Source organism: Haemorhous mexicanus, chromosome 18, assembly GCF_027477595.1.
Source record: "Haemorhous mexicanus isolate bHaeMex1 chromosome 18, bHaeMex1.pri, whole genome shotgun sequence".
Taxonomy (NCBI): Eukaryota; Metazoa; Chordata; class Aves; order Passeriformes; family Fringillidae; genus Haemorhous; species Haemorhous mexicanus.
In genome coordinates this window covers 7,043,097-7,069,441 of record NC_082358.1, presented here as the reverse complement: position 1 = coordinate 7,069,441, position 26,345 = coordinate 7,043,097, and the positions used below count along the sequence as shown (strand labels likewise).

General features: G+C 50.4%; 2 protein-coding genes across 2 annotated transcripts in view; one reads left to right on the top strand and one right to left on the bottom strand.

The window, feature by feature from the left end:
• The first annotated feature begins 4,694 nt into the window (after positions 1-4,694).
• Positions 4,695-10,737, top strand: KCNK15 (potassium two pore domain channel subfamily K member 15). Its single transcript, XM_059862813.1, has 2 exons — positions 4,695-5,000; positions 8,414-10,737. The coding sequence occupies exons 1-2, from the start codon at positions 4,718-4,720 to the stop codon at positions 9,325-9,327; spliced, it is 1,197 nt and encodes a 398-aa protein (XP_059718796.1). The 5' UTR covers positions 4,695-4,717; the 3' UTR covers positions 9,328-10,737.
• A 6,080-nt stretch (positions 10,738-16,817) lies between these two features.
• The window catches only part of RIMS4 (regulating synaptic membrane exocytosis 4), a 51,795-nt gene continuing 42,267 nt past the window's right edge, over positions 16,818-26,345 (bottom strand). The window contains exons 3-6 of the mRNA XM_059862417.1: positions 23,267-23,379; positions 22,529-22,630; positions 22,138-22,277; positions 16,818-20,270 (exon numbers count right to left, since the gene is read on the bottom strand). Of these exons, the coding sequence (XP_059718400.1) occupies positions 20,052-20,270; positions 22,138-22,277; positions 22,529-22,630; positions 23,267-23,379 (574 nt within the window). The 3' untranslated portion in view covers positions 16,818-20,051. The remainder of the gene's footprint in view (positions 20,271-22,137; positions 22,278-22,528; positions 22,631-23,266; positions 23,380-26,345) is intronic.

Genomic DNA, 26,345 nt, shown 5'->3' with positions numbered 1-26,345 from the left:
GAGCAGGCTGCTGGGGGGAGCGGGGTGGGAGGATGGGGCTGTGTGTCCCCTCACAGAACCCATTTTGGGTGGGAAGGGTAGCTGGGAAAGGCTTCCCAATGAGTTCTGGGCTATAGGGAGGTAGCATGATGAGCTTTACCATGGCTGGTACTGGGTAAGGCGGTTGAAGACAGTCACAGGTGGAACTGTGTCCAGCTGCTCTGGGGTTGGAAACCTGGAAGTCACATCCATGGGAGAGCACATGGAGGCAATCTGCATTTACAACCAGTTTATATCCAATGCTCCATTAGTTCCCTTGCTGAGCTTCCACATCACAATGCAGAGCAAAGTGCTTGCAGCCACTCAAGCTACAAAGAGCCCAGGAAGGAGGCAGCAGGAATTCTCAGAGCCCAGGGAAAGCTGTGAGGTTCCTGAGGCTGCAGTAACTCTGAGCATGGCCAAAGAACAGCTCTGAGGCAGCCCCAGCATGCAGGAGGATGTTTTACAGGATGATTTGTGGAGTCATGGGACAGAAGCAAACACTACATCCAGCCTGCATCCAGTCAGGGGTGCTGTGTCTGCAGAGGAAGGCATTGCCATGGCCCTGCATGCAGAGAGGAGGGATGTGCCCTGTGCCCAGCTCGTGGTGCTGCCTGGCTGGGGGCAGCCCAGCTGAGCCTGGAGTCTGCTGTGGCTAAAGGACATCACCTGGGCAGCTGCAGCTGGTTGTTATTCATACCCTGATAACTAATACTTTCTGGAAATTAACTAATCCATTGCTTTAGAAATACCCTGTGGCTTTGCCAGGCTGTCTATAATCTAAGTATTAATGGCATCAAAGCTAGAATAGCTGATGCTTGTACTAAAGCAAACAAAACCCATCAATTTGGTGTTTAAAAATAACCAAAAGAAGCAGAGTACAGCAGGATGCTCCCAAAGCCCTCGGAGAGCTGGAGCACCTTGCAGCTGAGACCAGGGAAGGGGCTGACACCTGGTGGGGTTGGGGATTGACTCAGGCAGACCCACACAACTGGTCCCTGTTTAGTGCTTTTCGTCTGAGACTGCTAAGCAGCTTTGCTTATTTCAATCCATTAGAACTAGAAAAGCTTTTTAATAAACTCCCTGCCAGCCTGGAATTAGTAGATGTGGGCCAATTAGACACATTGATTAGGCACTGGTTTAAACACAGATGAGGTTTGACTTTGTTTACCAGCCTCAGAGGAAGCAGCTTCTCAAAGTTCACCTCCAAAGGACTGGGAAAAAGGCACGTTCACTCCCAGTCACAAGCACCTCCCCACACAAACACAGCACTTGGACTTAGGCTTTATTTTCAGAGCTCCTGCTTTTTCTTTGCCTCCCCATGCAATAAAAATGAGACATTTAATCTCATAATGCAACTTCTCACTGAAAATCAATGATAAAGTACATTATCTTTCCTGCCCTGAACCCATGGCTCCAGCTTGACCTTCCTCAAGCAGAGTGAAGTCCAGGGAGGCACAAAGGTTGAGCTTATGGTTTCCCAGGAAAGTGTGAAACTTTCCTGTGCCGCAGGAGAACAGGGCAGGATGGCCCTCCACAGCAGCCATCTGACACAGTTTGGTGTCACTCATCCCTGTGAGCACTGCAGGCAGGAAAAAGCTCTGTGTGTGAGCAGTGAGAGGCAGAGCAGGCTGAATCCAGCCTGAAGTTTGAAGCCTCCAGTCCCACTCCAATCACAGTCCTGGCTTGTTACTGGGGGGTTCTCATTAGGAGATGGATCCTGCTACCCTTTTTCCTGCTGAGCAGCATTTATTCTACTGGGGCCTCTGACCTGCAAGAGGTCAAAGCAAGCCCCAAAAGGAGAAATCAGTGACATCCCAATCTCTGTAACTCCCAGGGCAGCAGGGAAAGGCCATCCTGAGGGGACACCCGTGTCCCAAGACACTGCAAGGTAAAGATTTCTCCTGGGGCCAGGAGAAGACCTTGAAGCTAGCCAAGGGCAGCCCACCACAAGCCACAAAGAGGACAGGGCTAGCAGAGGGGAGCACTGAGAGCTGCTCATACTGTGGCAGCAGAGATGCTCCTCCTGTCCCCAGTGTCCCCAGCCCCACAGAGAGGGAAATGCCACCCACAGACCCCTCTCTGTGTAGGCAGCACCTTGGGAAAGCCATGCTGTACCACCTCTGCCAGAGCACTGCTGGCTCTCATCACAAACACAGGTTTGGAAACAAATTGTGCAGGATTTAATTGATGATCAGCTGAGACTGATGCTGCTCTTAAAGAAACTGGACAAGGACCTTGTGCCTATTGTCACCCACCCAGGGGAGAACATCTCCCAGGGGTTTCCATTCTGCAACCTACAAAGGCATGTTGGCCACAGAGCAGCTGCCTTTCAGTAACAGGCTGCAGCATCAAATACCACCCAGGGACCCCAGAATTTGATCTGCAAGGCTCTGCAGGCCCCAGAACCCCTCCTAAAAGATGTGTGACAGGCACCTAGAGATGCAATCATCATAAGATCTCCTTCCTCTGTTATGGAAGCAACAGAAGCTCAGTTAGCAGCTCTGGCTCCTGTCTCCAAGGTGGGAAGTCATTGCTGACCAGTGGAAAAAATTACCAGCACCAGGTGAAGTGCATCTTCATGAGCAGGAGGCCCCCACACGTGTCTGGGGCTGGAGATTTGACAGCATCCCAGGCCCTGTTAGCAGGGCTGAGAACACAAAGCAGACACATTCCTCCAGCAGAGGCTCTGCCCCATGATTTAGGAGGCTGCAAGCCCTGAGATGTCGAGCAGCACGCTGACAGCTTTGCTGCTCCTGATGGATGCTGGAGTCTATTTTTTCTCCAATAACAACTTTCACTAATGGTGCTGGCACGGAGGCTCAGCAAGGAGGAGGGAAGTGGCAAGTGGCCAGGGTGAAAAAGAGTTCACAATTACAGTAGGAAAGGCCACTGTGTCCCTTTGCTGGCCATGGGAATGTTGAGGACAGGGATGGAAGGGGCTCTAGGAGAGCACTGAGTCACCCCCTCCTTCAGGAGAGCACCCACTACACCCAGAGCATTTTCAGCAGACACCCAGACATCTGCTTATCTTATTTTTAAACTCCTCAAGTGACAGAGTGCCACAATCTCCCCCAGCAGTCTGTTCCAGTGTTTCACTGTCTTCATGGTTAAAAAGTTTTTCTCATGTCCATTTCAAACCTTCATTGGTTCAACTAAATCCCAAAGCATCTTCTCCTCTCCAGAGAGAGAAGCAAGATGGATGAAGAGGGATGTAAGCCTTGTCATTTTCTTCACTTGTGTGTTTTATTCCCAGCCAAAAGAAGAAGAGTTTATTTTCCTGAAAGAGATACTATCGCCTGCAACACACAACTCAGAAGTATCTTTCTATTTTTACAAGTGAAATATAGGAGTTACATAAAAGCTATGGTAACCAGGAATGAGAAACAGGGTCTTCAATTTGTGAGATCTGCCTCCTGCCACAGCTAACCTCCCTGCTCCTTGGGGCTGACCTGGGCTGTCCACAGCACATCAATGCAGGGAGGCTGAGCTCACTGCCCCCCACACCAGCACAGGGTGGACAGGCCCCACATCCCCTGTGCCTGCAGCCTCTCACCAATGTGCCAAAGAAAGCAGCAGAAACATTGAATCTGTTTTTCTTCCTTTCTGCCCTTTTAAAACAGCACTGGACACAGCAGGCCAGAGTCTGCTCTGGTAACCATCTGGGAAAAGGATGACACAGATAAAGCAGACAGATAACACAGACAAATAACACAGATAGATAACACAGGTAACACAGATGGACAACACAGATAACATAGGTAACACAGACAGATAACAAATACAACAGAGCTGACAAAATTAACATAAATAACAGATTGATAACACAGATAGATAACACAGATAACACAGATAGATAACACAGGTAACACAGATGGACAACACAGATACCATAGATAACACAGATAGATAACACAGATACCATAGATAACACAGATAGATAACATATACAACACAGCTAACCCAGTTAACACAGATAGATAACACAGCACAGATTGATAACACAGGTAGATTGCACAGGTAACACAAATGGATTACACAGGTAACACCTCAGTGTTCCTCAGTGCCATGGGTGGGAAGTGGCACAGAGCTGGGCAGAGCAGCAGGAGCCAGGGCTGCCTGTGCAGGGATGATAGCACAGGGGTGACAGCATTGGGATGATAGCATAGGGATGACACCACAGGGTGCTTCAGGACAGCCACACAGCCCCAAAGGCACTCGCTTTTGGGAGGGCCAGCCAAGAGGGTGTAGGCAAAAGAAACTCCTCCAGCCTGGGATCATCCAGGGGCAGCATCGGGGAACGGGGATGTTACTGCTGTCACTGAACCGCGGCCTCTCTAGGGCTCACCTGCAGCCAGGCTCTGCCCGGGGCTGCCAGGCTGGAGGGCTTGGGGCACAGCGGAGCCAGCCTAGGTGTGCGCAGCCCGCAGGAGCGGTGCCGGGGCAGCAGGAGCCGGTGCCCGGGGCAGGCAGGAGCCGGTGCCCGGGGCAGGCAGGAGGCGCTGCGCTGTGCCCGGGCTCGGTGCGCGGTGCCCGGGCTCGGTGCGCGGTGCCCGGGCTCGGTGCGCGGGCGGTGCGCGGTGCGCGGGCGGTGCGCGGGGGGCGGTGCGCGGTCGCGGGGGTGCGCGGGGGGCGGGCGGGGGGCGGCGGCGGCGGGGCCATGCGGAGCCCGGGCTGAGCGCGGCGGCCGCCCCTCGCCATGAAGCGGCAGAACCTGCGCACGGCCGCGCTCATCCTCTGCATCTTCTCCTACCTGCTGGTGGGCGCCGCGGTCTTCGATGCGCTGGAGTCGGAGGCGGAGAGCGGCCGCAAGCGGCTGCTGGAGCAGAAGCGCGGGGAGCTGCGGAGGAAGTACCGCTTCTCCGCCGACGATTACCGGGAGCTGGAGCGGCTGGTGCTGCAGGCCGAGCCGCACCGCGCCGGTCGCCAGTGGAAGTTCGCCGGCTCCTTCTACTTCGCCATCACGGTCATCACCACCATCGGTGAGTGCGGGCAGCCCGGCCGGCGCGCCCGGCATCCCTCCCTCCCTCCATCCCGCCATCGCTGAACCTCTGCACCCCGTGTCCCTCCATCCAACCTCCCTGCACCCCGTGTCCCTCCATCGCTGCCTCCTCCGTCCCTCCACCCCCACGCCCCTGCATCCCATGTCCCTCCATGTCCCCGCATCCCGTCCTTCTCCAGCCCCACACCTCAGTACCCCCGGGAGCTCCAGGGCAGGCTGGGGGGTGCCCGCACGGCAGAGGCAAGTGTCACCCTTGCAAGGCTGGGACAGCTCTTCAGGCCATCCCTGAGCTGAGCCTGTGGGACCCCAGTGCCCAGTGGTGGGCGAGGTGACCCATGGGCAGGCTGGGGCCACCCTGTTCTGGGAGGGCTGCTGTGGCTGGGGCCACAAACAGGACATTGTCCCGGGGAGGCAGCAGCTTGGGGAGCTCCTGCAGGAACCTTTGGAGCAGGATCTGCCAAAGTTGGCAGCGGTGTGGGAGGGCAGAGGTAGGGGCTGTGTCTGTCCCCTGTGCTGGCTCTAGCCAGTGAGCTGGGTGAAGAGCTGGGCAAGAATTGTTGGATTCTTTGCTGGCTCAAAACTCTGGGTGTTTGGCTGTGTGAGACCTGCTTCACGGAGCCAAGAGCCACGAGCCACTGCCCCTGCTCTGCCTGCACAGAAACCTGCAGAGACATGGGTGTCAGCTTGGAGGGGAGTGATTGAACCACATTAAACTCCCCTATAGACCCCCTTATCCATACTAGACCCCAGTGCCTTGGTGCGTCCGCTTCAACTTTGCAAGAGAATGAAACTAAATTGAATGAGGGTTGCCTTAATTTAGGTGAGATTGGCCACATGGGAGTTGAGCATTGTTTAATGAATCCACTTTGATTAATTAATGCACCCTTGGCATCCTATGGGGGTAGACAGGGATCCTGTGCTTGTGTCACTGCTTGTGCTGGGATTTCAGCAGATGGGTTTTGGAGGCAGGAATCCTGAGGCCAAATCCAGCCCTGGCACAGCCAGCAGCCATCTCCTGCTCTTCAGGACAGGACTTCAGCCTTCTCAAAGGGCTTGGGATGGTTGAAATATCTCTGATAGCTGGAAGCATCATCCCTCAGGACAAGGGTTGGTGGGATCAGCTGCACTGTGTTACCAGAGGACAAGAGGTGGAAGAGGACAGGTATCTTGCAGGCCTTGCCTGGGGTCTCCCTGTGCTCCCATGGGATGTTGTGTGGGGTTTGTGCAGCTGGGAACACACATGGTCAGCAAAGCATGGTGGGCTCAGGGCATGGTTCAGGTCAGACCCCAGCAGGAGGGAAAGATGAATGGCTTCAGAAAAAATCCCCATCATCACCTGACAGGTTATAGCTTCATTTACATGATTTTCCTGTTGGCTGTGACAAATAATGGCTGTGCTTATCATACACCCCCTGTGATAAATAATTTCAGCCCAGGTGCTGTATTTCTCAAACACTGACATGTAAGATCTCTTTATATTGGGCTGTGCTCCAAATCTCAGTTTTAATGTCATTGTAGCTGTGTTTACTCTTTCTAATTCCCTTTGTCATTTCAAAACCATCAGTCAAATACTCCTTCAACAGTCTCTCAGGGTATAACAATTGTTTTTCCACTTACTGCTCTTGTGGATCATTATCTTTACATCCCCATTGCTGTCATTGTGTTATCTTGTAGCCTGGGACCTGGTGATTGCACTCACTCATTAAGCTTGGATCTGACTGGGAGGTTTTGCCACTGCAGTCTCCTGTCTGCTCTCTATTTCATGAAATGTGGCATGCAGGTATTAAATTCATAATTTTCTGTTGTGAGAATTTGTGAACAGAGAGAGCAATTAGAAGCTGGTCCCTTGGTGCTTGCTGGAAATTCTGAGCACGGCATGGTGAAGGATAATGCTGTCCTCAGCCCCTCAGCCCTGTCCTATGCAGGAGTTTCCTGGAGAAGGAGGTGTGATCAGGAGCCCGGGATAACATGGTTATCCTCCTCTGGTCCTTCCATCAGTGGGTCCAGCACCTTCCCCAAGAATCCTGGAAATCCACAGGCAGCAAGGACTGAGGTGAAGCCAAATCATGACTTAAAACAAGACTATGGGGTAACAGGAGGGTGTTTCCCCCATGTTCTACATGCAAAGTCACGCAAATTCCTGCAGAAAGTGAAAATACAAATAGCTGTAAGGCCCTGGCAGCAGCACAGGAAGGAGCTGGCACTGTGCTGCAGGCACGTTCAGAAGGGAAGTTTCAGGCCCTGGTAGTTTCCTGTAGAAACAACTCAAAGAAAGAAAGGCTCAGATGCCTTTGGATGCCTTTGGATGCCTTTGGATGCCTCTGGATGCCGTTACTCCCCACGCCACGTGACTCCCTTGCACTGATTTTGTTACTCATCCTCTGAGGTCAGGGGCCACCAATTTCTGCTAAGCTGCTGTAATTGAGGTGGGCACGGAATCGCTGGAGCCTGGAAGATTGCAGTGAATACCTCACTGTGCCTCACAGTGTAATTGTGTGTGTCCTTGAGTCACAGCTCTGAAACTTGGGCCAAGGTGGAGAAATTAAATCTCAGAAGGCATTCAAGGAGAGCCTTGTTGCCCTGGAGCTCCTTGTCCCCAGGAAAAGGGCTGATAGGGCTGTGGTGGCATAAATGCTCCCTGCTCTGCATCTAAACCAGCACAGCCCCTCCTCCCCAACAGGCTGCTGGTGCTTTAGGTCTGAGTCTTGGTGAGACTGGAGTAAATCTGGAGAGGGTCTGCAGAAGTCCTTCCAGACTCAGCTGCTCCTGTGGGGACTGTCCCTATAGCACTGGGTTTCAGGGTCGCTCTGGCTCCTGTCCAACAGGCCACACAGCAAGTGCTCATGGAGATGAGACTCAAATGTGCGTGTGCCACTGGACAGCTTGGGAGGAGGAGCAGGTGACGGGGGAGGTGGCAATGCCCCTGCAAGGGCAGTTGTGGATAGTCCTGGCTGGGTGTGTTCCTCCCCACAGGGTGATCTGGCACTGTTGGTCTCAGCATCTTGCAGAGTCTCTGGTCCCCCTTGCTGTGGGGTTCAGGTTACCCTGCACATGGCACTGGCACAGCATCCTGACCTCTGAATTATTCATGGGCTGCAGGAGGCTTGCAGACCTCAGTCCAGCTCTAGGCCTCCTCCTGGCCTCTGTGACACTGGGGGCTATCAGGAGGGTACCTTCTCCCTTTAGAGGTCAAATGAGGTTCTGCCTACATGAATGTGCCATCATCCCAAAGGATGGGCATCCCACGGCCCCATTAGCATTGCCTACAGATCTGTTATTGAGTTCCATTCCTCCCCCCATTTTTCTACTGCTCCTTTTGGTCACAGGGCAGCCTTGCCGGAAACCCCAGTGAGGGCCTGACGCCATCTTTCCTCTTCCCTGCATCCTTCCCAGGTTATGGGCACGCTGCTCCTGGCACAGACGCTGGCAAAGTCTTCTGCATGTTCTACGCCATCCTGGGCATCCCCCTGACGCTGGTCATGTTCCAGAGCCTGGGGGAGCGCATGAACACCGTCGTGAGGCTACTGCTCAAGAAGATCAAGAAGTGTCTGGGCATGAGGACAACCCATGTGTCCATTGAGAACATGGTCCTGGTGGGCTTTCTGTCCTGCATGGGCACCCTGTGCATCGGCGCCGCAGCCTTCTCTTATTTCGAGGGCTGGACTTTCTTCCATGCCTACTACTACTGCTTCATAACCTTGACCACTATTGGCTTTGGAGACTTTGTGGCTCTGCAGAAGAACGAGGCTTTGCAGAAGAAGCCCCCGTACGTGGCTTTCAGCTTCATGTACATCCTGGTGGGCCTGACCGTCATCGGCGCCTTCCTCAACCTGGTGGTGCTGCGGTTCCTGACCATGAACTCGGAGGACGAGCGCCGCGACGCCGAAGAGCGAGCCTCGCTGAGGAGAGCCCGCAACAACATCCACCTCAAGCCCAAAGAGGACAGCCGCAGCAGCAATGCCATTTTTCTCCCTGCGGAGGACAGGACGAGCCAGATGAACCTGATCCCGCTGGCGCAGGAGGACGCCGAGAGGCAGCGGCGCCAGTCGGCCGTCTCGGCGGCCGAGGTGCCGTCCTTCTGCACCTGCCTGTGCTACAGACCCCAGGTGTGCGGCAGCCCGGCGCCCTCCCACCCCGAGACCCTGAGCTGCCACACCAACCCTGTGTACTACAACTCCATTTCCTACAAAATCGACGAGGTGTCCCTGAGCACGCGGGGTCAGACCGGCTCTTCCCCGGGGAGCACGTTGTCCTCCAGCAGCCCCCGCTGCCGGCAGCACCCCCGGCTGCGGAGGAGATCCATCTAGGAGCGCCTGCCCAGCCCGGCGCTCGAGTCTTACTATGGTGATAAATTAAGAACAGAGATGTCAGGTTCTTCTTACTCATTTCTTCTGTTCCTCTCCCTCCCCCCTGGCAGGAGCCTCTAAACCCTGTTGGGAAATAATGATTCCTTTTTTGCAGGCACTGAATGACATTGTTAGTTTTTCTTTGCTTTTTCTTCCCAAGTAGGTTCAAACATTTGGGACTGGCAAGAGCCCCCTGCTCCCACCCCGATGTGAAGCCCAGTGAGCTGTAGGTTTGCTCTCCCACCTCCCTGCTCCCCAAAGGCTGCATTGCTGCCCTCCCACCCTGCTGAGCCTTGGCTGTGGCTTCTGCCAGCACAGGACTCTTGCTCCATGGGCTGGGTTGCATTTGCTGAGAGTGTCAAAGGCAAAGTGTGTGTGAGCAAGCCTTGCAAGGCTGGGGACTACTGAGTTGTCCCCTGGCACCAGGTGCAGGTAAGTCAGTGCCACACAGTAGGTGTGCAGCTGGTGGGTGGGCAGGGAGAGGTGGGCAGGAGGGAATGGGCTGCAGTCCTGAAGCTCAGCACATGGGGACAGCTTCATGGAGGAACTTCATCTCCTGTGAACAGCCCTCTGGGTCTGAGCTCAGGCTTGTGGCTGGCTCAGTGCTTTTGGAAGCTGGAGCCCCATGCACTCACCCACTTGCCCACCAGCACACCTTGCCTCTTTTACCTCCCCACCATGGGTAGGTCCTCCTGGCTGAAATGGCTGGAGGGACCCTGTGCCCCATTCCCAGGGGAAGCTGAACTCCTCCAATCCAGTCAAGCCCAGCCCCAGCTCTCCTCTGTGCTGAGCCCAGACTGTACTAAGGGCAGCCCCAGGGAGAGCCTCCTGAACTACTTGCAAACGGCTTGGTCCTAAGCAGATTTTCTTTTTCTTCTTAGCTAAAGTCACCCCTTCCTTCCCCACCTTTCCTCCAGCTGGCAGCCCAGCAGCTGTGCTGGCTCCTCCCCTCTTCCCAGTCCCTGAGAGCCCAGGGGTTTGTGCTTGTGGCTGCTGGGGTTATCTGAGGTGGGGGTGGTCCCATCTCCACATTCATCCCCCTGTGGGATGTGGTACCTGCACAGCCACACCCGGGCAGCTTTTCCAGCTGGTGATCCCAGCGTGGCCTTTGTCCATCCTGTCTCATCTGCATGAAAGCAGGGCTCTGACAGTGGTAGGAGCTCTATTGATTTTTTTTTTTTCTCTAATAATGGACATTTTAACTCTCAGTTCTATTTAAAATACCCTCTGAGGGGGTTTTTGTGGAGAAATAGCCCCCTTTCCTGGTGGGGAAAGCATGCAGAGTTGCCAGCATTGTAAAGGTCTCAGGGCAGGCTTTGCTCTCTCCTCCTTTTGTTCTGGGTGGCAGCTTAATAAAAGGTGAATCTATCAGGTGGTGGTTGATTATTTGTCACAAAGATGAGCAAAGGTTTGAGTCCAAGCCCCAGGCTGGCTCCTTGTGGGCACTCAGGCAGAGAGAATGCAGGTGCTGCTGAGCTGCCACCAGGGGCTGGTTTGTGACACTTTCACCTGGTGCTCCCAGGCCCTTTGGGGTGGGTGACATTCCAGGGGCTGGGAGGTCCAGCAGCTGCCTCATTTGCAGCAGTGGGCCAGACCTGCAGCAGCTGGGTGAGCCTTGGTTTAAAGGGAAAGGGGGAGGAGGGGGGAACAAAGCAAGCTGTGAGTGTGGAAAACAGGCTTAACAATGAGGCCTTCATTGGCTTTCTCAGCTCCTCAGTGTGTCACTTCACGCTGATCCCACCAGCCCAGCCCTTTTGTTGCCATGTCCCATCTCCCCCACCCTCCCCACGGATTTCAGCTCAAGGTTTGGCTGTTGCTGTGCTGCCCCTTGCCATCAGAGCTGAGCAGATGGAAATCTCTCCCTCTTTCCACGTTGAGCCTTGGACATCCTCCCAGTGGCCAAGATGGAGCTGCACCTCTCACCCTCATGGAAAGAAGCAGGTCCTTGATTCCTGCCCAAGTCACCTGCGTGGTATTGCCCAGGTGAGATCCACCCCGATGGAGCTGGAAGCAGGAGAAAACCTGAACCCAGAGGCTAAGCCAGCCCTGCACTCTCCCTCTGGATTCAGCAGGGCACTGCCCAAGCTCAGTGGCTTCGTGGTTGTGTCACAGAGCCCATGATGCAGCCTTGCAAAGGCATAACCCAGCAGAGGCAGAAGGGCTGGTGGTGTGACCTCCACACCCTGGAGGGCAGTGCTGGTGCTGAGGTGACAGTAGCTGCCTTTAGCTGCTGCTTCCTTGTGGCCTGAGCTCCCAGGTAGCACTGCTTGGCTGCTCAGTGACAGCCTGAACCCCATCCTGCTTGGGAAGCTGGTGGTGGTCTGAGGGTGGGAGATGCTGGACTGCCCCCTGACACTCTAGAGAAACCCTCCTCCTCCTTCTCCCACTGCTCCCCCAGGGACTGTAGCTGGGGCAGGTGGGAAGCTGCCTCTTGGTCTCACCCTGATGACCTGCAGAGGGATTTGGAGGCATGACAAACACCTTTTAAGAAATCCTCGGTGAAGTATGACTTTGTGATCCCTCATTCCCACGGGACAAGGACTTGCAGTTGCTGCCCAGAGAATGGTGCCTACTCTCGCACCACCACCTCCTCCCACCATCCCTCCAGCAGGATCCCCCAGACATTTCCCACCCAAGGGCTCACAGCTCCAGGTCATTCAGGCAGCAGCTGCACATCCAGTAACATCTGAGGGTCTCCTTCCCTGGGGGTCCCCAGGCTCCCCTGCACCCACACTGGATGTTCCCAACAGCCTGGGCCAGGGTGGCTTTTTTCTGCCAGTAGAGTCTTCACCTCCAGGGTTTCAAAATCACCCTTGAATGGCCAGAGCTGACCACTGAGGGTCTTGGAAAGAAAACAGCAGGAGCTTTAGACTGGGGTGGTGAGCAGGGCACAAGTGGGAGCAAGCTTAGCTCTGTGCCTGGAGATGTCCACAGCCAAATTACATCCAGAAGTGGCTCAGGGAAATGCAGGTTTGAAGCTGGGGCTGATTGAGGGAGCTGGAGTGACGGCCCTTCCACAGAGCACTGGACACACCAGGCTGAGCTGCTCTCATTCCCTACAGGCACAAGGAGAAGGAAGGGTCCAGCTGAAACCCTAGGTTGAAGATAATGGTGGTGACAACAGAGAGGGCAGACACACTGCACAGAAAACCTCCAACACACCATAGGAAAAAAAAAGGTTTTATTATCACCATTATCAACGTTTTCATTAGCTTAACACTGAATTGTAAATCACTTATTCATTACATATTGTCTGAATAAAACCTACAGACAGGAAAAAAGTATAGCAGAATCCTCTCCTGACTACAGACGAGTGGCCGTGTCCCAGCGGCGCTGCTGGGACCGTGTCCCACCTTCCACCCAAGGCAGCCCAGGCACCTCTGAGCCACCTGGGCAAGCAGGCTGCCAGCTCCATTGCCTGTGCTCCCTCTGGCTCCACAGAGATTACATCTCACCAAATGATGTTAAAAACCTCCAGAAAGTTTTGGAGAGGGTTACAGAGGCCAAAAAGGGCAGATCTCAGCTGCCCCCACTCCTAGGGAAAAGCAAGAGGAGTGTTGCAGTGCACCTGCAAAGTTATTGGGTTTTGTGGAGCAATTAATGAAGTAAAAAGGTTTAACCTGTGAAAGCAGATTTCCCTGCAGCGGCCAGGCCCTGGCAGTGGGGAACGGGGGCAGAATGGGGTGGGGGCAGGGACGGGCTGGGGGATGGCTGGCCCCATCCCCGAGCAGAGGCCAGCTCTGCCGCACCGCCCGGGGCTCCGGCGGGCAGCGGGGGATGGATGCAGCAGTGCAGAGGTGTGGGGGCAGCCTCAGTCCCCTCGGGCTGGAATAAGGCCTCGTGTCCAGAGGGAAGTGGGGACCCATGGAGGGAGCAGAGGGTGCTGGGGAAGGCAAAAGGAAGGTGGAGGAAAGCTCGCTGGGAGCTCCCCTTCTCCCAGCCCAGAGGCAGCTCCCTGTCTTCTCCTGTCAGTGGAGGCACATCCTGCCTGCCTGGGCTGCTGAGCCCCTGCAGAGGACCCCTGGCTCCTTCCAGGGATGGGAAAGGAAGCAGTTTGAACATGGGACTGCTACAAAACGTTGGCAGGACATGGGCATCCCTGGTGGGTGGCAGGCCATGGCAGTGCTGCGTGAGGGGGTCTCAGGGGAGGCACTGCATCCCCAGGATGCCCTTTCACCATGCAGGGAGCAGCTTGAAGGGAGCAGGAGGAAGACAATCCCAGTGTGGGGAGGCTAGGGGAACGTACCTTAAGATTCACCCTCCAAACCTCACTTTCCCTGGCTCCAAAGCTAAAACCAGCTGCAGGTCAAGAAGATGGAGTCATCAAAGAAGAGACCAGCGTGCAGCACTGGGTCAGAAGCAACAACCCCAAAGAAAAAAACTGCTGAAGGATTTGAAGCTCCAGGCTGGCATTTAGTGAGACCTGGAGTCCCCATGAGCAGATATCCTAACATTTGGTGCCCAATCAACTACAAAAACCAGCTCCTGCAAAGCTTTTGGGATGGCTTCAGCAAGGTGTGCCTCAATCATTCTCTTGGTTGGTTCTGCTCCCACCATGGCTCAGTGAGTGGAGCTCACAGCTGCCTGGGCACAGTGTGTGCCCACATGGCCTCTCTGCCAGACACAGCCCTTCCCTGCCCCTACACAGGGGGCTCAGCCCATGTAACACACCCAGAGTAAATGCCAAGGCTGTCCATGGACCTGGCCAAGCTGGACTGCTTTGGTTGCCATTTTAGCCACTGAAAAGTCACAAAGGGAAAGTCCTTGGGTCATCACCTCTGTTTGCTGGTGCTCTGGAAACGGCTGGTGCAAGGTCCCTCTGTTTCAGCCACTAAAGTGCAAAGAACCAAATGCTACAAAGAAACTCTCCCAGTTCCTCTCCTCCACCAGGATAAAAGCAGCTACCACGGGGAAGGGAGGGCAGAGGGTGCCTGTACTGTGTTGTGGGAAGAGCTGGAGGTTCCCCAGGGGTGAGTGTGATGCTGCTGCTGTGGGTGAGCAGCTGGGGATGGATGTGAGGCTGCCTGGTGACTGGGACGTGGCCACTGAGCAGAGGAGTCTGGCAGTGAGAGCTGAAGCCACATTTTGAGAACACCTAATCACTTGCAAACTCCCTGTGGAATCACCATGTTCACAGACACACACCTTGGCAGGTGTGCACTGGGGTAAACACAAAAAGCCTTTCACTGATCATCCTCTCTTCCAAATGCTTGGCTCAAATCTGGCAGCTGCAATTTCATTTTAGATGCTCCCTCCAGGTCACAACAGGCCCTGGACTCCTCTACTGATGGCACTTTGCATTCACACACATCTCTCTCTCTCTTTTCAAAGCATTTCACAAAAAACAGGAATTCTTCCAGCATTTCTTGGGGCTCCCAGCACCACTGGGATCTGCTGCCTGCACAGCCAGCAGCCTGCCAATCTTGAGAACAACATGGACACTTGTCCTGTGGGAAATGCTGGGAGGAATCCACAGGCAATGGACTCGGATGCTGTTTTGAAGCTCTTTTATTCTATCACTGCATCAACGATGGAGCTGACTTAAAGTCCAGTATTCTTATCCTGCCACTTTGGAAAAATCAGAGAGCCCAGCACTAGCAAGTTTCTGAAGCAAGGCACAGAACAGCCTGTGCCTGTTTTACACCTTGGTCCCCTGCAAAGGTGCAACCTCTCTGCCTTGGGTGGAATTTTATAACAAAATGGACAAATACCACCTATGAAATGGACAAAATAACCCACAGAGCCTTTAAAGAAGAGCAGCCCAATCTGCTGCTCTGAAAAAAACCCCTCCCTTTAGCCTGCCCCAGGTATCTCGAGGAAAATAGGCAGCTGTCAGGCAGAACTCAAGTGGCCCCAGAGTGCAAAGGCTTTTTTGCTTTATCAGGGCTACAATGGCAGTGGGAGCCATTCTCGTCAAGTTACAAATACTAGATAGCCTAAGAAAAACAGGAGATTGAAACAGTCATGAAGTTTATACTGAAACTATTTTTTACCTCTGTAGTATGAAGTCACCTACAGCTGTTTCTTTCTTCACCTAAGAGAGATCTCATGTCGATGGGCACAGACACTCACAGAGAAGTCTATAGAATGAATATATCTCACAAGGCAACAGCCCAGTCTTTGTTTTTTACAATCAAAGTTAATATGGACCTTTTTCAAAAGTGATGTTGTTCAGATTGAAGACAATTATAAACTGTATCAACAATATGTACTACAGCCTGCAAGTCACAATCTGTGCACACCCAATGGAATATATTATTGCTTGGTAGCCTAGTAGACTTTGTTTATAAAAAGATTTTTATACAGAGTACAGGATTATGACAAAACTAGCTAAGTAGTTCTCATCTTGAAAATACAACATCTATTCTTTCAACAAAGTAGCTGAGAGTTAATGAACAATAACAAATATTTACTAATAATTTTATGGCCAGTTTGAACAGAATTTCTTATAGGACTCTTTTCTGGTGTTTATTTACATATGCCTCTTTTCTTTTGGAAAAAAGTTGATAAAATATAACAAGGAACATAGAAATCAAAATAATGAGTAAACTTCATACCAAGAACATCAAACATTTTTGAAAACACTAAATTATGTTACCTGTTAAAAAACATACATATCATTTTGTCTTTAAAGAAAAATATTTTCCCTGTTTTAAAATATTACCAACAGCATGTAATAAACTAACTTAAAATGAGTTTCATAAAAAAGTTGTCTTGCTGTCTAAACATTACTAAACATGCTTAGGTTGAGATTCTGTTGACTGCCTCAACATCTTAAAAACAGCTCCTTTACAGGAACTTGTGATATTCATACTCCAGAAGACCTGCAAATTTAGAACAGTACAATGATAAAGGATCTGGTATCTAGGAACAATAAATATATATTTTCACTCAAAGGAAATAATTCTGCAATGTCCTTTGAAACAATCCATGGCCAAGAAATGCTGGCCCTTACCCTGCCCACAGTGCCTGCAGTGCAAAGGGATGCTCCAGCAGCTCCAGCTGCAGGATGAGGACCCATGGATTGAATTGCAGAGTGAGGACCTTGGCCATCCCAGCTGTGTTGGGGCAAAGGGAAAGAAACACCAGGAGACTGGGAAAATATCACTTTTTTTTTTTTTTTTTTCCCCTGAACAAACCAGGACCATGGTCATGGCTGCTTTTTGCTCAGAGCACAGAGAGGACAAAGCCACATGCAAGGCTGCTCTCCCTGTGTACAGGAAATTCCCACTGGGGAGAGATCATTCTGCTCTCAGCATCAAGATTTGTTTTCCATAATGCAGGTGAGACTTAGGGATTGGCTCTCCATGGGTTTTTTGGCCAGCAATGCTCCCATTACCATTACAATGTAGCAGTTCATGCACAAGGAACAGAGAATCCCCCCTGAGTTGGGCAGGTATTTATCTCTCCTCAGTCTCATAATCATTCACCAACCAAAAATACTGTGACACTTTCTTGTTCTTTTATTTAAGTCTCCTGCTCTTCCTCTCTCCCTCCCTGACTGTAACCAACAGCAGGACTCAGGCACAGGAAAAGACTCAGCCAGGAATTGCAAAGGGGACAAAAGTTCAGTTTTCAGCTGCTCATCACTATGGCAAAACGCTGCTTTACACATGACCACACTGGTAATCCCAACTCTCACATCACATCACCTTAGACAGAAACTGGCCAGCCAAATTTTTTGGGGAGTTAGGCTTTATAAATATAGGCTATTCCAAGCCTGAGACCTGTCCTGGATGCTACACTGGGAGTCTTAAATCGATGGGCAACCAGCAGAGTTCTTTTCTGACTGCAATACCCCACGGCCAGTGCAGGAATCACGTGTGTGAGTGAAGCAAGAATTTAAACTGTAGGTACCATGCAACTCCCCCAGCCTCACTCTGTGTCCTGTGGGCACTTGCACAAGGGCTCCTGTGAGTCTGCTTTGTGCAGGAAGCACTTGCCAGTCCATGTGACTGTGCTGTGCTTGGCAGCCAGGGATTGCAGTGTTCACTTACTGGGGAGAAACAGGACTTGGAGTGAGTGAAACAAAAGCGAGAAGCACTGGACCACAATCAACCACGTAAAAAATGCAGAAGAAAATCGCATGGAGCAGACTGTGAAACTGCCTCCAAATGACAGAATTGGAGATGTTAACAAAAATAACACAACCAGAACCATAACTTCTTTATTTCACCCTGACAGTGACCCTTCAGCATGATTAAAACCAGACGGAAGATAGTCCTCGGTGTTAAGGAGTCCTGTGGTAACTAAATTGATCATCACTGAGCCTGCAGAGCTTTCAGAGGGGCAGGAAACAGAGACAAGTTGCATCTGCCAGGCACACAGGAACTGAGCTTTTCAACAGACAGTGGTTAAACAAAGTTTTCTGGGGAAATATTTTTGGCATATATAGTCTCCTACTCCCCATTAAAAACTGCAAAAATGCTGCATTCATCTTACTGGGCACAGGAAACTCAGGATTAACTTAGCTCTAACTGGTAGATAATGTCCAAACTAAGTACCAATACAAAGCTTTTGGCATAACTTAAGACTGAAGCCCTGTTGCCAGGTCTGGCGTGTACCTGGAGCTCCCCACAGTCCTTTTAAAGTCATAGTTATTAAAGATCCAGTGCTACAAACCACTAAATCTACCTAATCTATTCTAGTTCATACACATATTGTACAATATTGCCTAGTACTCACTACATACCAAGAGGAAAAGATGCTGACTTGAATTACAGTAAATGTGCTTCTTTTTTAAAAAGAAAAATAAAAGAGAGAGCGCCACAACATAGTTTGACCAGCATGCAACAAACTTTCTTCAGCTAATATATAGAAATTTTCAAATACATTAAAAAAAATAATTAGTGAGAGGCCAGAGACATATTTGATCAAGGAAATTAAGAGATTTATCTGAAATGCTGAGGCTTTTGCCACTGAAGACTCAAAAAATTAGTCATTCTATGTCCCTTGTCCTCCTTCCCTCTCCTTTATATTATATAATTTTTTACAGATTATTGTAAGGCCTATATAATTTTTGCATCTATCCTGTAATTTATCTCAAAATAATTTAAAATGCCATAGACAAGCTAGGACCAAAAGCAACTGCTTTTACCATCCACTCAACACTCATGCTTTTACTCTAAAAAAGCTGAGGTCCACATGCAGAAATAAATGCTCAGTATTTCTCTATGACAGGTCAAGAATCTGCTCATTCCTACATGGGACATGGGACCTTCACTCTTAAACCACAAAGTAAAACTTCTCTAAAAGTTTATTCTGGGACAGCAGTCATCAAATCCTCATTTAGGAACTAAGACAAAACCCAGCCAAAACAGAACTATCAACAGAAAATCTTTGGAGATTCTCTGTGATTCTGGATAATTTAATTGTCTGAAGGATCCAGAGCCTTCCTCCAGCACATGGCCCAGCTGGCAGCAGCTGCCACAGCTCAGCAAATGTGCTTTACTCAAGTAATGAACAGAACACACGTGCTGTGACCACTGTGTCATCACATTCCTCACTCACCACCTCTCTGTACTTTGGGGATCACATCTCCTCTTGCAGGACACTTGACAATGCCTGTGTAATACCAAGACTGCCTAAAGCTCCCCCCCCCCCCCTCCACAAGGAAGGTTATGGGCTCTCCCACCTTCTTCTCAGATGGCAAACTGAGATTTCTTTCTTCTGCACCCCCAGAACCCCCCATTTCCTCTCCCATGGCAGAATAAAACAGTCCTGTTTCAGGTCTGGGAAGGAAGGGCAGCATCTCCAGCAGATATGTACCAGTACCAAGGAGATGAAGGAAAAAAGCAGGAGATAGAAGACATCATGACTGAAGGATGCACAGCAACAAGTAAGGGAGTCAGCAAACTGCAGAATGTCTTATCTGACAATACAAAACACCTCAAGCTGCAAGTGTGATGTTCAGCTCCCACTTCTAGTGTTTTGGGGTTTTTTTCTGAGCAAAACTGTAGTTAATTAGCCAGCTAAACTCGAACTCTGTTTAAACTGTCTGCTCTAAGTAGGTGCTACTTGTTCTCCCACCAAGTATGCTTCATCAGCAGTGTTAGACACGTAATGCAGTAAAGACACTTGCTGGTAATTTGGCACAGTTTGAAAACACAGCAACGACAGTGTTACAGCTAACATGACTCAGTGACAGGGAACTGATTCTAAAGAAAGAGTTGCAGGTTTTTTTTCTTCTTCCTCTCAGAAAGAAAGACATTATAAAAAGACCTAATGCTTCCTCTTAAACTTTCTGTTCCTGCTCTTTTAAGGCCAGCTGATGACCTCGAAATTTTTCAGGTACTTTCTCGTGAAAGAACTCATATTAAAAATTTCTAACACGCACAGCTAAGAGAAATCAATTCCTTACTCCCCCCAAATTCTTTTGAACGCTGCAACTTTCCAAGGTAAATATTGATCTGAAACAAGGGTCCAAGAATGACAGCGAGAGAAGTGAAACAAGAGGTGTATGTCTAATTTGACAACTAGGACTCATGCCCCATGGCACCTCCTCCTCGGACGGAGAGGGCACAGTGCCCTCCCCCTCGTCTTCTGTCTAAGGTCACTGGGTTATCCTCCTCTTCCAGCTCCACAAGAACTGATTGAACATGCATTGCGCTTGAGGTCAGAGTTCCAGCAAACAAAACCTTGACAGCATGTTTAAAAAACAAAAGCAGTTCCCCCTTCCTTACTCACTAAGACCTGTCACAGCAGGGTCCCACTGTGCTCTCCAGGGAAAGCTGGGAGGACTGACGCAGGAGCGGGCCTGTGGTGGGATCTACCATCGAGGAAGTTGGGAAGAGCTTGTACCAGCCGATTGCTAAAGTTGACAAATCCAGTTCTTCCAGGAGAACCCTGGCCACTCCCATGAAGTGCTTGCGCTCCATGCGTCCATAGTTTCCCCAGACTATCACCTTAGGGACAAGAAGGGGGAGCACAGTTAATCCTCCAACTTTCACACTTCCTTGGGAAGCACAAGTCTGACCAATCCTTCTCCTCATCCAACTTTCTGGAGCTTTGCTACAGCCTGAGAAGACCAGAAATATTCACTCTACCAACAGGTGACATAAAGCTCTGCCTGATGATATTACTATTTTATTTCAAATACATGCTTACAAATCCTAATGTTATTGGATTCTTTTTTCCCCCATGGAACAGAGGTGAATGTGCATGTGGATAAGACACCATTCTGCTGGGCAGGGGTAGCACCTGCACAAAGTATTCTCAGGGCTGCAGTCCAACACCTGCAGGTAAAATCTGGTCCTGGCATATAACAGGCCTTGGAGACCAAAAGGTGACCTGGAGGGGAAGGGCAGGAGGAGTTCCTGATATGGAAAAATAAAGCAACAAAAAAAAGGTGGGCAAAAACTTGGGCCAAAAGCCAAGAGTTTGAGGAGAACAGCATGTTTTAACTTCTGCACATGGAGCTCGTGCCACGGGGCAGATGGAGATGAGGCATGGCCACTCACCTGGAGGAAAGGCAGGAGCCAGGGCCCCGACACGAGGGGCACACGTGAGTGACACACAGGACAAGCAGCACAGACGGCCGAGAATGGCTCAGACACGGGGGAAGGGCAATGACAGAGCTGGCAGAGGAGCAGGGAAAGCTGAGTCACACTTACGACACGATGGAGACCAGCGGTAGAAGAACAAATGCAGTGAGGGTCATGGGCTTAGGCATGCTGGAGGTCTGCACGTGGCCAGGTGGCCCTGAGTGGCTCAAGACAAAGGTGACGACTGACTGCAGAGTGAGTCCGTGCTCTGAAGAGGAGAGGATGAGTAGGATGGGTTATGATGACAATTAGTGATCTCTGGCTAATCCTGACAGCTTCTTTCCCTAGGCTCCTTGCAGCCACAACACTACAGTTTTCTGTAAAATGAGGTAGGAGAGACAATGAATGTCAATCAAAAACCAAAAGTTCACACTCTAGGCCAGCAGGAGATGGAGCAAGCCACTGCACAAGCAAAAAATGCCAAGCTCCTCATTTTATTCTTGGAATAAGTGCCTTTCCTGGCAGCAAGGCAGCAGGTAAGGAAACCTGTGCAAGGCAAGAGCAGACCAAGCCAGGTCCCACTCCATTTCAGTCATAAATGTGCAGTTTTGTTGCATCAGGGGAAAATGCTTCTAATCAAGGTAAATGAGGTAGAAGTCACTGAAGAAAAGGGTCCAGCGGGTTAGCTGGCAATTTAGACACCAGTGGAGGGAAAGAATAGAAACTCAAGGATTAATTACATTAGTATTACAAATAGATTTTAGCCAGGCTTTATTGGATGGAAATTATTTTTATATGATTTAACAATGCAAATCACTCTTTGCTCTGGAAACATGGGCACAGAGTTGGAAATATGAGTATGGCAGAAAACACATGGCAGTAACCGAAAAGAGGTAGAAAAAGGTGGGATATGTAATTGGGTGATGGCAAAGCAGAGTGCCCTGAATGTGTGTAAGCATGGAAGGCAACCTATGCTGCAAGATCTAGCACCTATAGGTACCACCTATCTCCTAACTGGTGGGGAAAAAAAAAATTAAAAATATTTAAAAATCAATCCTCTCCTGGTAGGCACTCATGGTACCTGGCAAGGTGTCAAATAATCATCAGCTTGAGTATGAAGAAAGAGGAATTCCTTTCCCTTTGTTAAGCTCATATTGAGTGCATTTGGTCCGATGCAAACATTGGCTTTTTCTCATCTATGTTAATTAACCAGCATGACAGGACTCAGTATCTTCCATGAGAGGTGGAAAAGAGAGAGAAGGGCAGACCTGAGACTTGCTCATCTTACCTGTAATACTTTGCCCTGGGGACTCTCAGCAAACAGCAACACCTGATTGTACAAAGGGTCCAATGACTTGCGAGCCACTTTTGTCTTCTTTTTGGCAATGCACACGCCATTCTCTAGCAGGTAAGCTTTGATGTAAGCAGCTGGAACAAAGAACATAGTCAAATATGAAGAAAATCTTCATGCTCACTTGAGAAAAGACAATGTGCCATGTCTCAGGTGTTTCTAAAGAAGGCAGTCACAGAAGGGAAAAGATTTGCCCAAGCAGCCTTGTTTTCAGTACCACACACAGGCTGCTTAGTCCTGCTGAGGAAAAATTCAAATTTTCCCTGTTCACACGCATTGTGAGGGGCTGGGGCTCAGGGAAGAGCTGTAGGAGATCAAAGCATCCTACCTGGCAGTGTTTTGGAGCCAGGTTTTGGTGTCAGTCCTCGAGCCTGAATGATATCCACTTCAAGCTGCCCATTTCGCTCTTGCAAGCCAATTTCCACGTCCCCTAAACCAAAATGTCAAAATATATAGAAGACTTTCAAAATAATACATCCTTGGGTTACAAAAATCTTTAAAAAACAATCTTCATGTCCCTCCTGCACAAGCTGTAACAAAGTGTATGTGCCTGATTTCCTCCTGTATTACTCTGGAGCAGCTCCACAGTGATTCCAGGCCACATGTTCAAAAGCAAACTTGACTGGGAGCCCTCTAAAGTGGCTTTGGTGGCTCAGTCTCCTACTCTTTGTGGCAGCAAGCTTCTCATCTCTCCTAAATGGAAGAACCTAGGACTGCGGCTGCTCTGGAAAATGCAATTCTGGTGGACCATAAGGAAATTCTTACAGAGCCTGATGGGTCTTAGAGAAAGAAAAACCCCACAAGATGCATTTTCAGGATTTTTGCTGCATTTTACTTAGTCTGTGCCTTTCAGAGCTGAGGGAGAAAAGCATAAAGCTGCTGCTCTCCTCCTAATGCCACATTTGCTGCAGTCAGCAAAACCTTTCAGCCAAGCTCACTCGATTTAACAGAGAAATGGAGCAGGACAGTGTTAGATCAGCAGATGGTGGACACATTATTAGGTGGCTTGTAGGAGCTGTCTGATCAGGACTCAGTTAAAGCCACCCAACTCCTTTGTGTTCCTTACCCATCGAGGTGGTGGCCAAGGTCTGACGGCCAACAAACTGTGCAGGGCCCATGCTCCCCAGGAAGTCACTAAACTGCCCAGCAGATGCCAGATGAACTCCACTGAAATTCAAGCTGCAAAAGAAAATTATTTTGGCAAGTGGTTAATCTGCATTTTAAAGCAACTCAGTATCTAAAGAACCAGATTTATCTTCGAAATGAATGACGTCTAAAGAGCCTTTTTTTGAGCAAAACTCGATGGTTTCTACACAGTTTAGTTACATGGAATCCATTTAAAATCTCTTTCCTCATCCGAAAAACCCCAATAATGGCTGCAGTCACCAGCTGGTCAATATTTGTTTAGCTATAACTAATTGTCTCTAAGGAAAATCTCTGCTATCTCAGGCTCATATGTGGCTGCCACCTCTTCTCATAACAGATTCCTAAAACAGCCTATAGGATGTCTCTTGATAGTCATCCCCTCCCAATCCTCATTTCTGCAGAGGAAATAATCCATCTAGAGCAGTAGTTAAAAGTGAGATGAGCAGGGCAAGCATCAATCCCCTAGGGACTCAATTCCCTATCCATTTATCACACACACTGAGCAATACATCTCCTTTTTGATTAGAGGGTCCCATTTCCTCCTGCTCAGCACCAGAAGCATCCACCCTGTGGTTTTCACATCTGCTTCCACAACTGTAGCCACAAAGAGGATCTGAATACAGGTGGCAAGGCTAACGGGACAACATCCTAAAACACCAGCAGTGTCTCTGCCACAGTCACCACAGCAAAACAAAAGCTGTTGGCAGGACAGAGCCTCCAAATCTCACCACCAGGCACTGAGGCTGGCCCATGGCAAGCTACGGGTGCTGGTCACTGCACTGGGACATGTGTGTAGAAACATAAGAGTCAAACTCTGTGCTACACTGATACAAATGAAGATCTACCCAGTTGTACCCTGATTTACACAGCTGTTTTGGAGGTTGTAGAAGAACTTGCTGCAAATGGCAAGGAGGAGGCTTGAGGCCAGCATTTGACACCTACATTTGTCCCACAGGCATCTGCCAAGCCATGACACAGCTGCTGAGACACGTCAGGAGCTCTGTGCCGGGATACCCACGCTGCCGCGCCGGGTGCTGCTCTCTGCCTGCTGCGTGCCAAAGCCAGGCACAATTACAAACCTCCTCCACTCCTCCAAACTTCCCTGAAGGGGGGCAATTACCCACAGAGTGATGCAGCCCCCGTTCCCCAAATCCCTTTCTCACAAAGGATGCTGTGAGGAGGCTGCACGTTGGGTACAAGTGACGACAGAGAGGAGCCCTGCCTGCGGGGTGGGCTGGGGACTGCAGCCTCTCACACAGCTGAGTCAGCCACAAAGCCTTGGTGATGCCCCCCTGCTAGCCAGTTACATTTAAAAGACATTAAAAAGAAAAGGAATTCTTTTCCAACCCCATTCAACCAGCAGTGTGTTAATTTCAGGTTGGGATTTCAGCTCTCATTAGCTATTTGCAGACCTGCTCTCGGCCCCATGGGAATATTTATTTATTCTGACAGGGAAGGAGGATGCCAGCACACACACCTCAGCAGCTCACCACTCGTGGGACTGAAGAGGGCATGTCACTAGCAAGGGTTCATGGGGTGGCTTAGCTCCCTGTGACAGGGGCACTGCATTAAATGGCCCAACTTTTAAACAGAATACTGCACCTGGCTCTTTGAGAAATCTGGTTATTGCTGCTGGGCAGGGAGAGCTGCTGAGCCATCAGCATGGAAAAACCTGCCCTTGAGCTCTTTACAAATGTCACCTTTGTGCAAAGGGATGAGGGAGTCTCAGAGTCTTGGGTGACAGGCTTGGGAGGGGCTCTGCTTGGGTGTATAGCCCTCAGTTCAGTGGTTTTTTCACCCTGCATCCACTGCTTGCACCAACACTCCAGGTGATATTTTGAGATACAACAGAAACTGCATTTATTTGGCATTTGTTGCAAAGAAGGCTAAACATTTTTCTCAGTTTCCTGTGTCACCAGCTCCTTAGCAGCAAAAGGTGTATCCTCAACGTCCAGGGCCACACTCTGCTCCCTGTGGGCACACAATTCCTGCCCCACCACCCACCTGGCATCTGTCAGCCCCACCGTGGCAGCCATCCCTGGGGCCAGGGCAGAGTTGCTGGATTTGAGGCCTGGCTCCCCAGGAAAAACTGTGCACACAGAGAGAGAGAGAGCCCCAGGGCTGGAAAATCTGCAGGGACATGGGATGGGGGAAGCAGAGGAAGAGGGAGCCCAGAGCCAGACAGGCTTTATCAGGCTCATGATTTGCCCATACAAGGAGGGAAGAAGTGAGTCCTGGTGCACATGAGGACCAGCGAGACTCCGTGACCCTGCTGGCTCAGGCATTTTGGGCTGCACACAGAGAGTCAAAAAAGGATGAAAACTAGAGCCTAGAGAACTCAAAATAGTGCAGGAAAAAGGAGATCTGACAGACAAAGACGTAAGATTCAGCAGGAGATGAATGCACCATCAGGCAGAAGGTAAATGTTTTCTTTATTCTCTTCAACTCATGGAAGACAAATGGGCCAAACTCGGGTCTCACTCCTGCCCTGGGGAGTGTGTGACCTGAACCAGCACGTAAATAACAATCTGGCAAGACAATTCATAGCTGTTCAGGGAAATGTTCACTGCTGTGCTCAGAACAGATGCTTGGGCTAATTAGCAAGATGCTGAGGACCAGGACAGAGGAGGGGAAGCCCAGGATTGAGTGAAGCTGAGGGCTATGAGAGTTCACAGCACACCCAGAACCAGGTCTTGCAGCAACTCCTCTCTGGGGGAAGTCCAGCCATGTTACTGCAGAGGACAAACAAAGGTGGGAGAAGACCACCCACAGAAACCCCACAGGACAGCAAAGAGAGAAGCCCCTCTGGCCCCTGAATATTCAAACAATTAAGTAAACCATTTCCTCTTACCTGCCAGGGAAAGAATCACATCAAAGGCTGATGCCAAGTACTCCTCTGCACTATACCTGTGTGGAGAGAAGGCACCTGTGCTCTCACACCAGCCCACCCCTCCTCTGCTCTAGCAGGAGGTGTCCCTGCCCAGGGCAGTGGGGCTGGA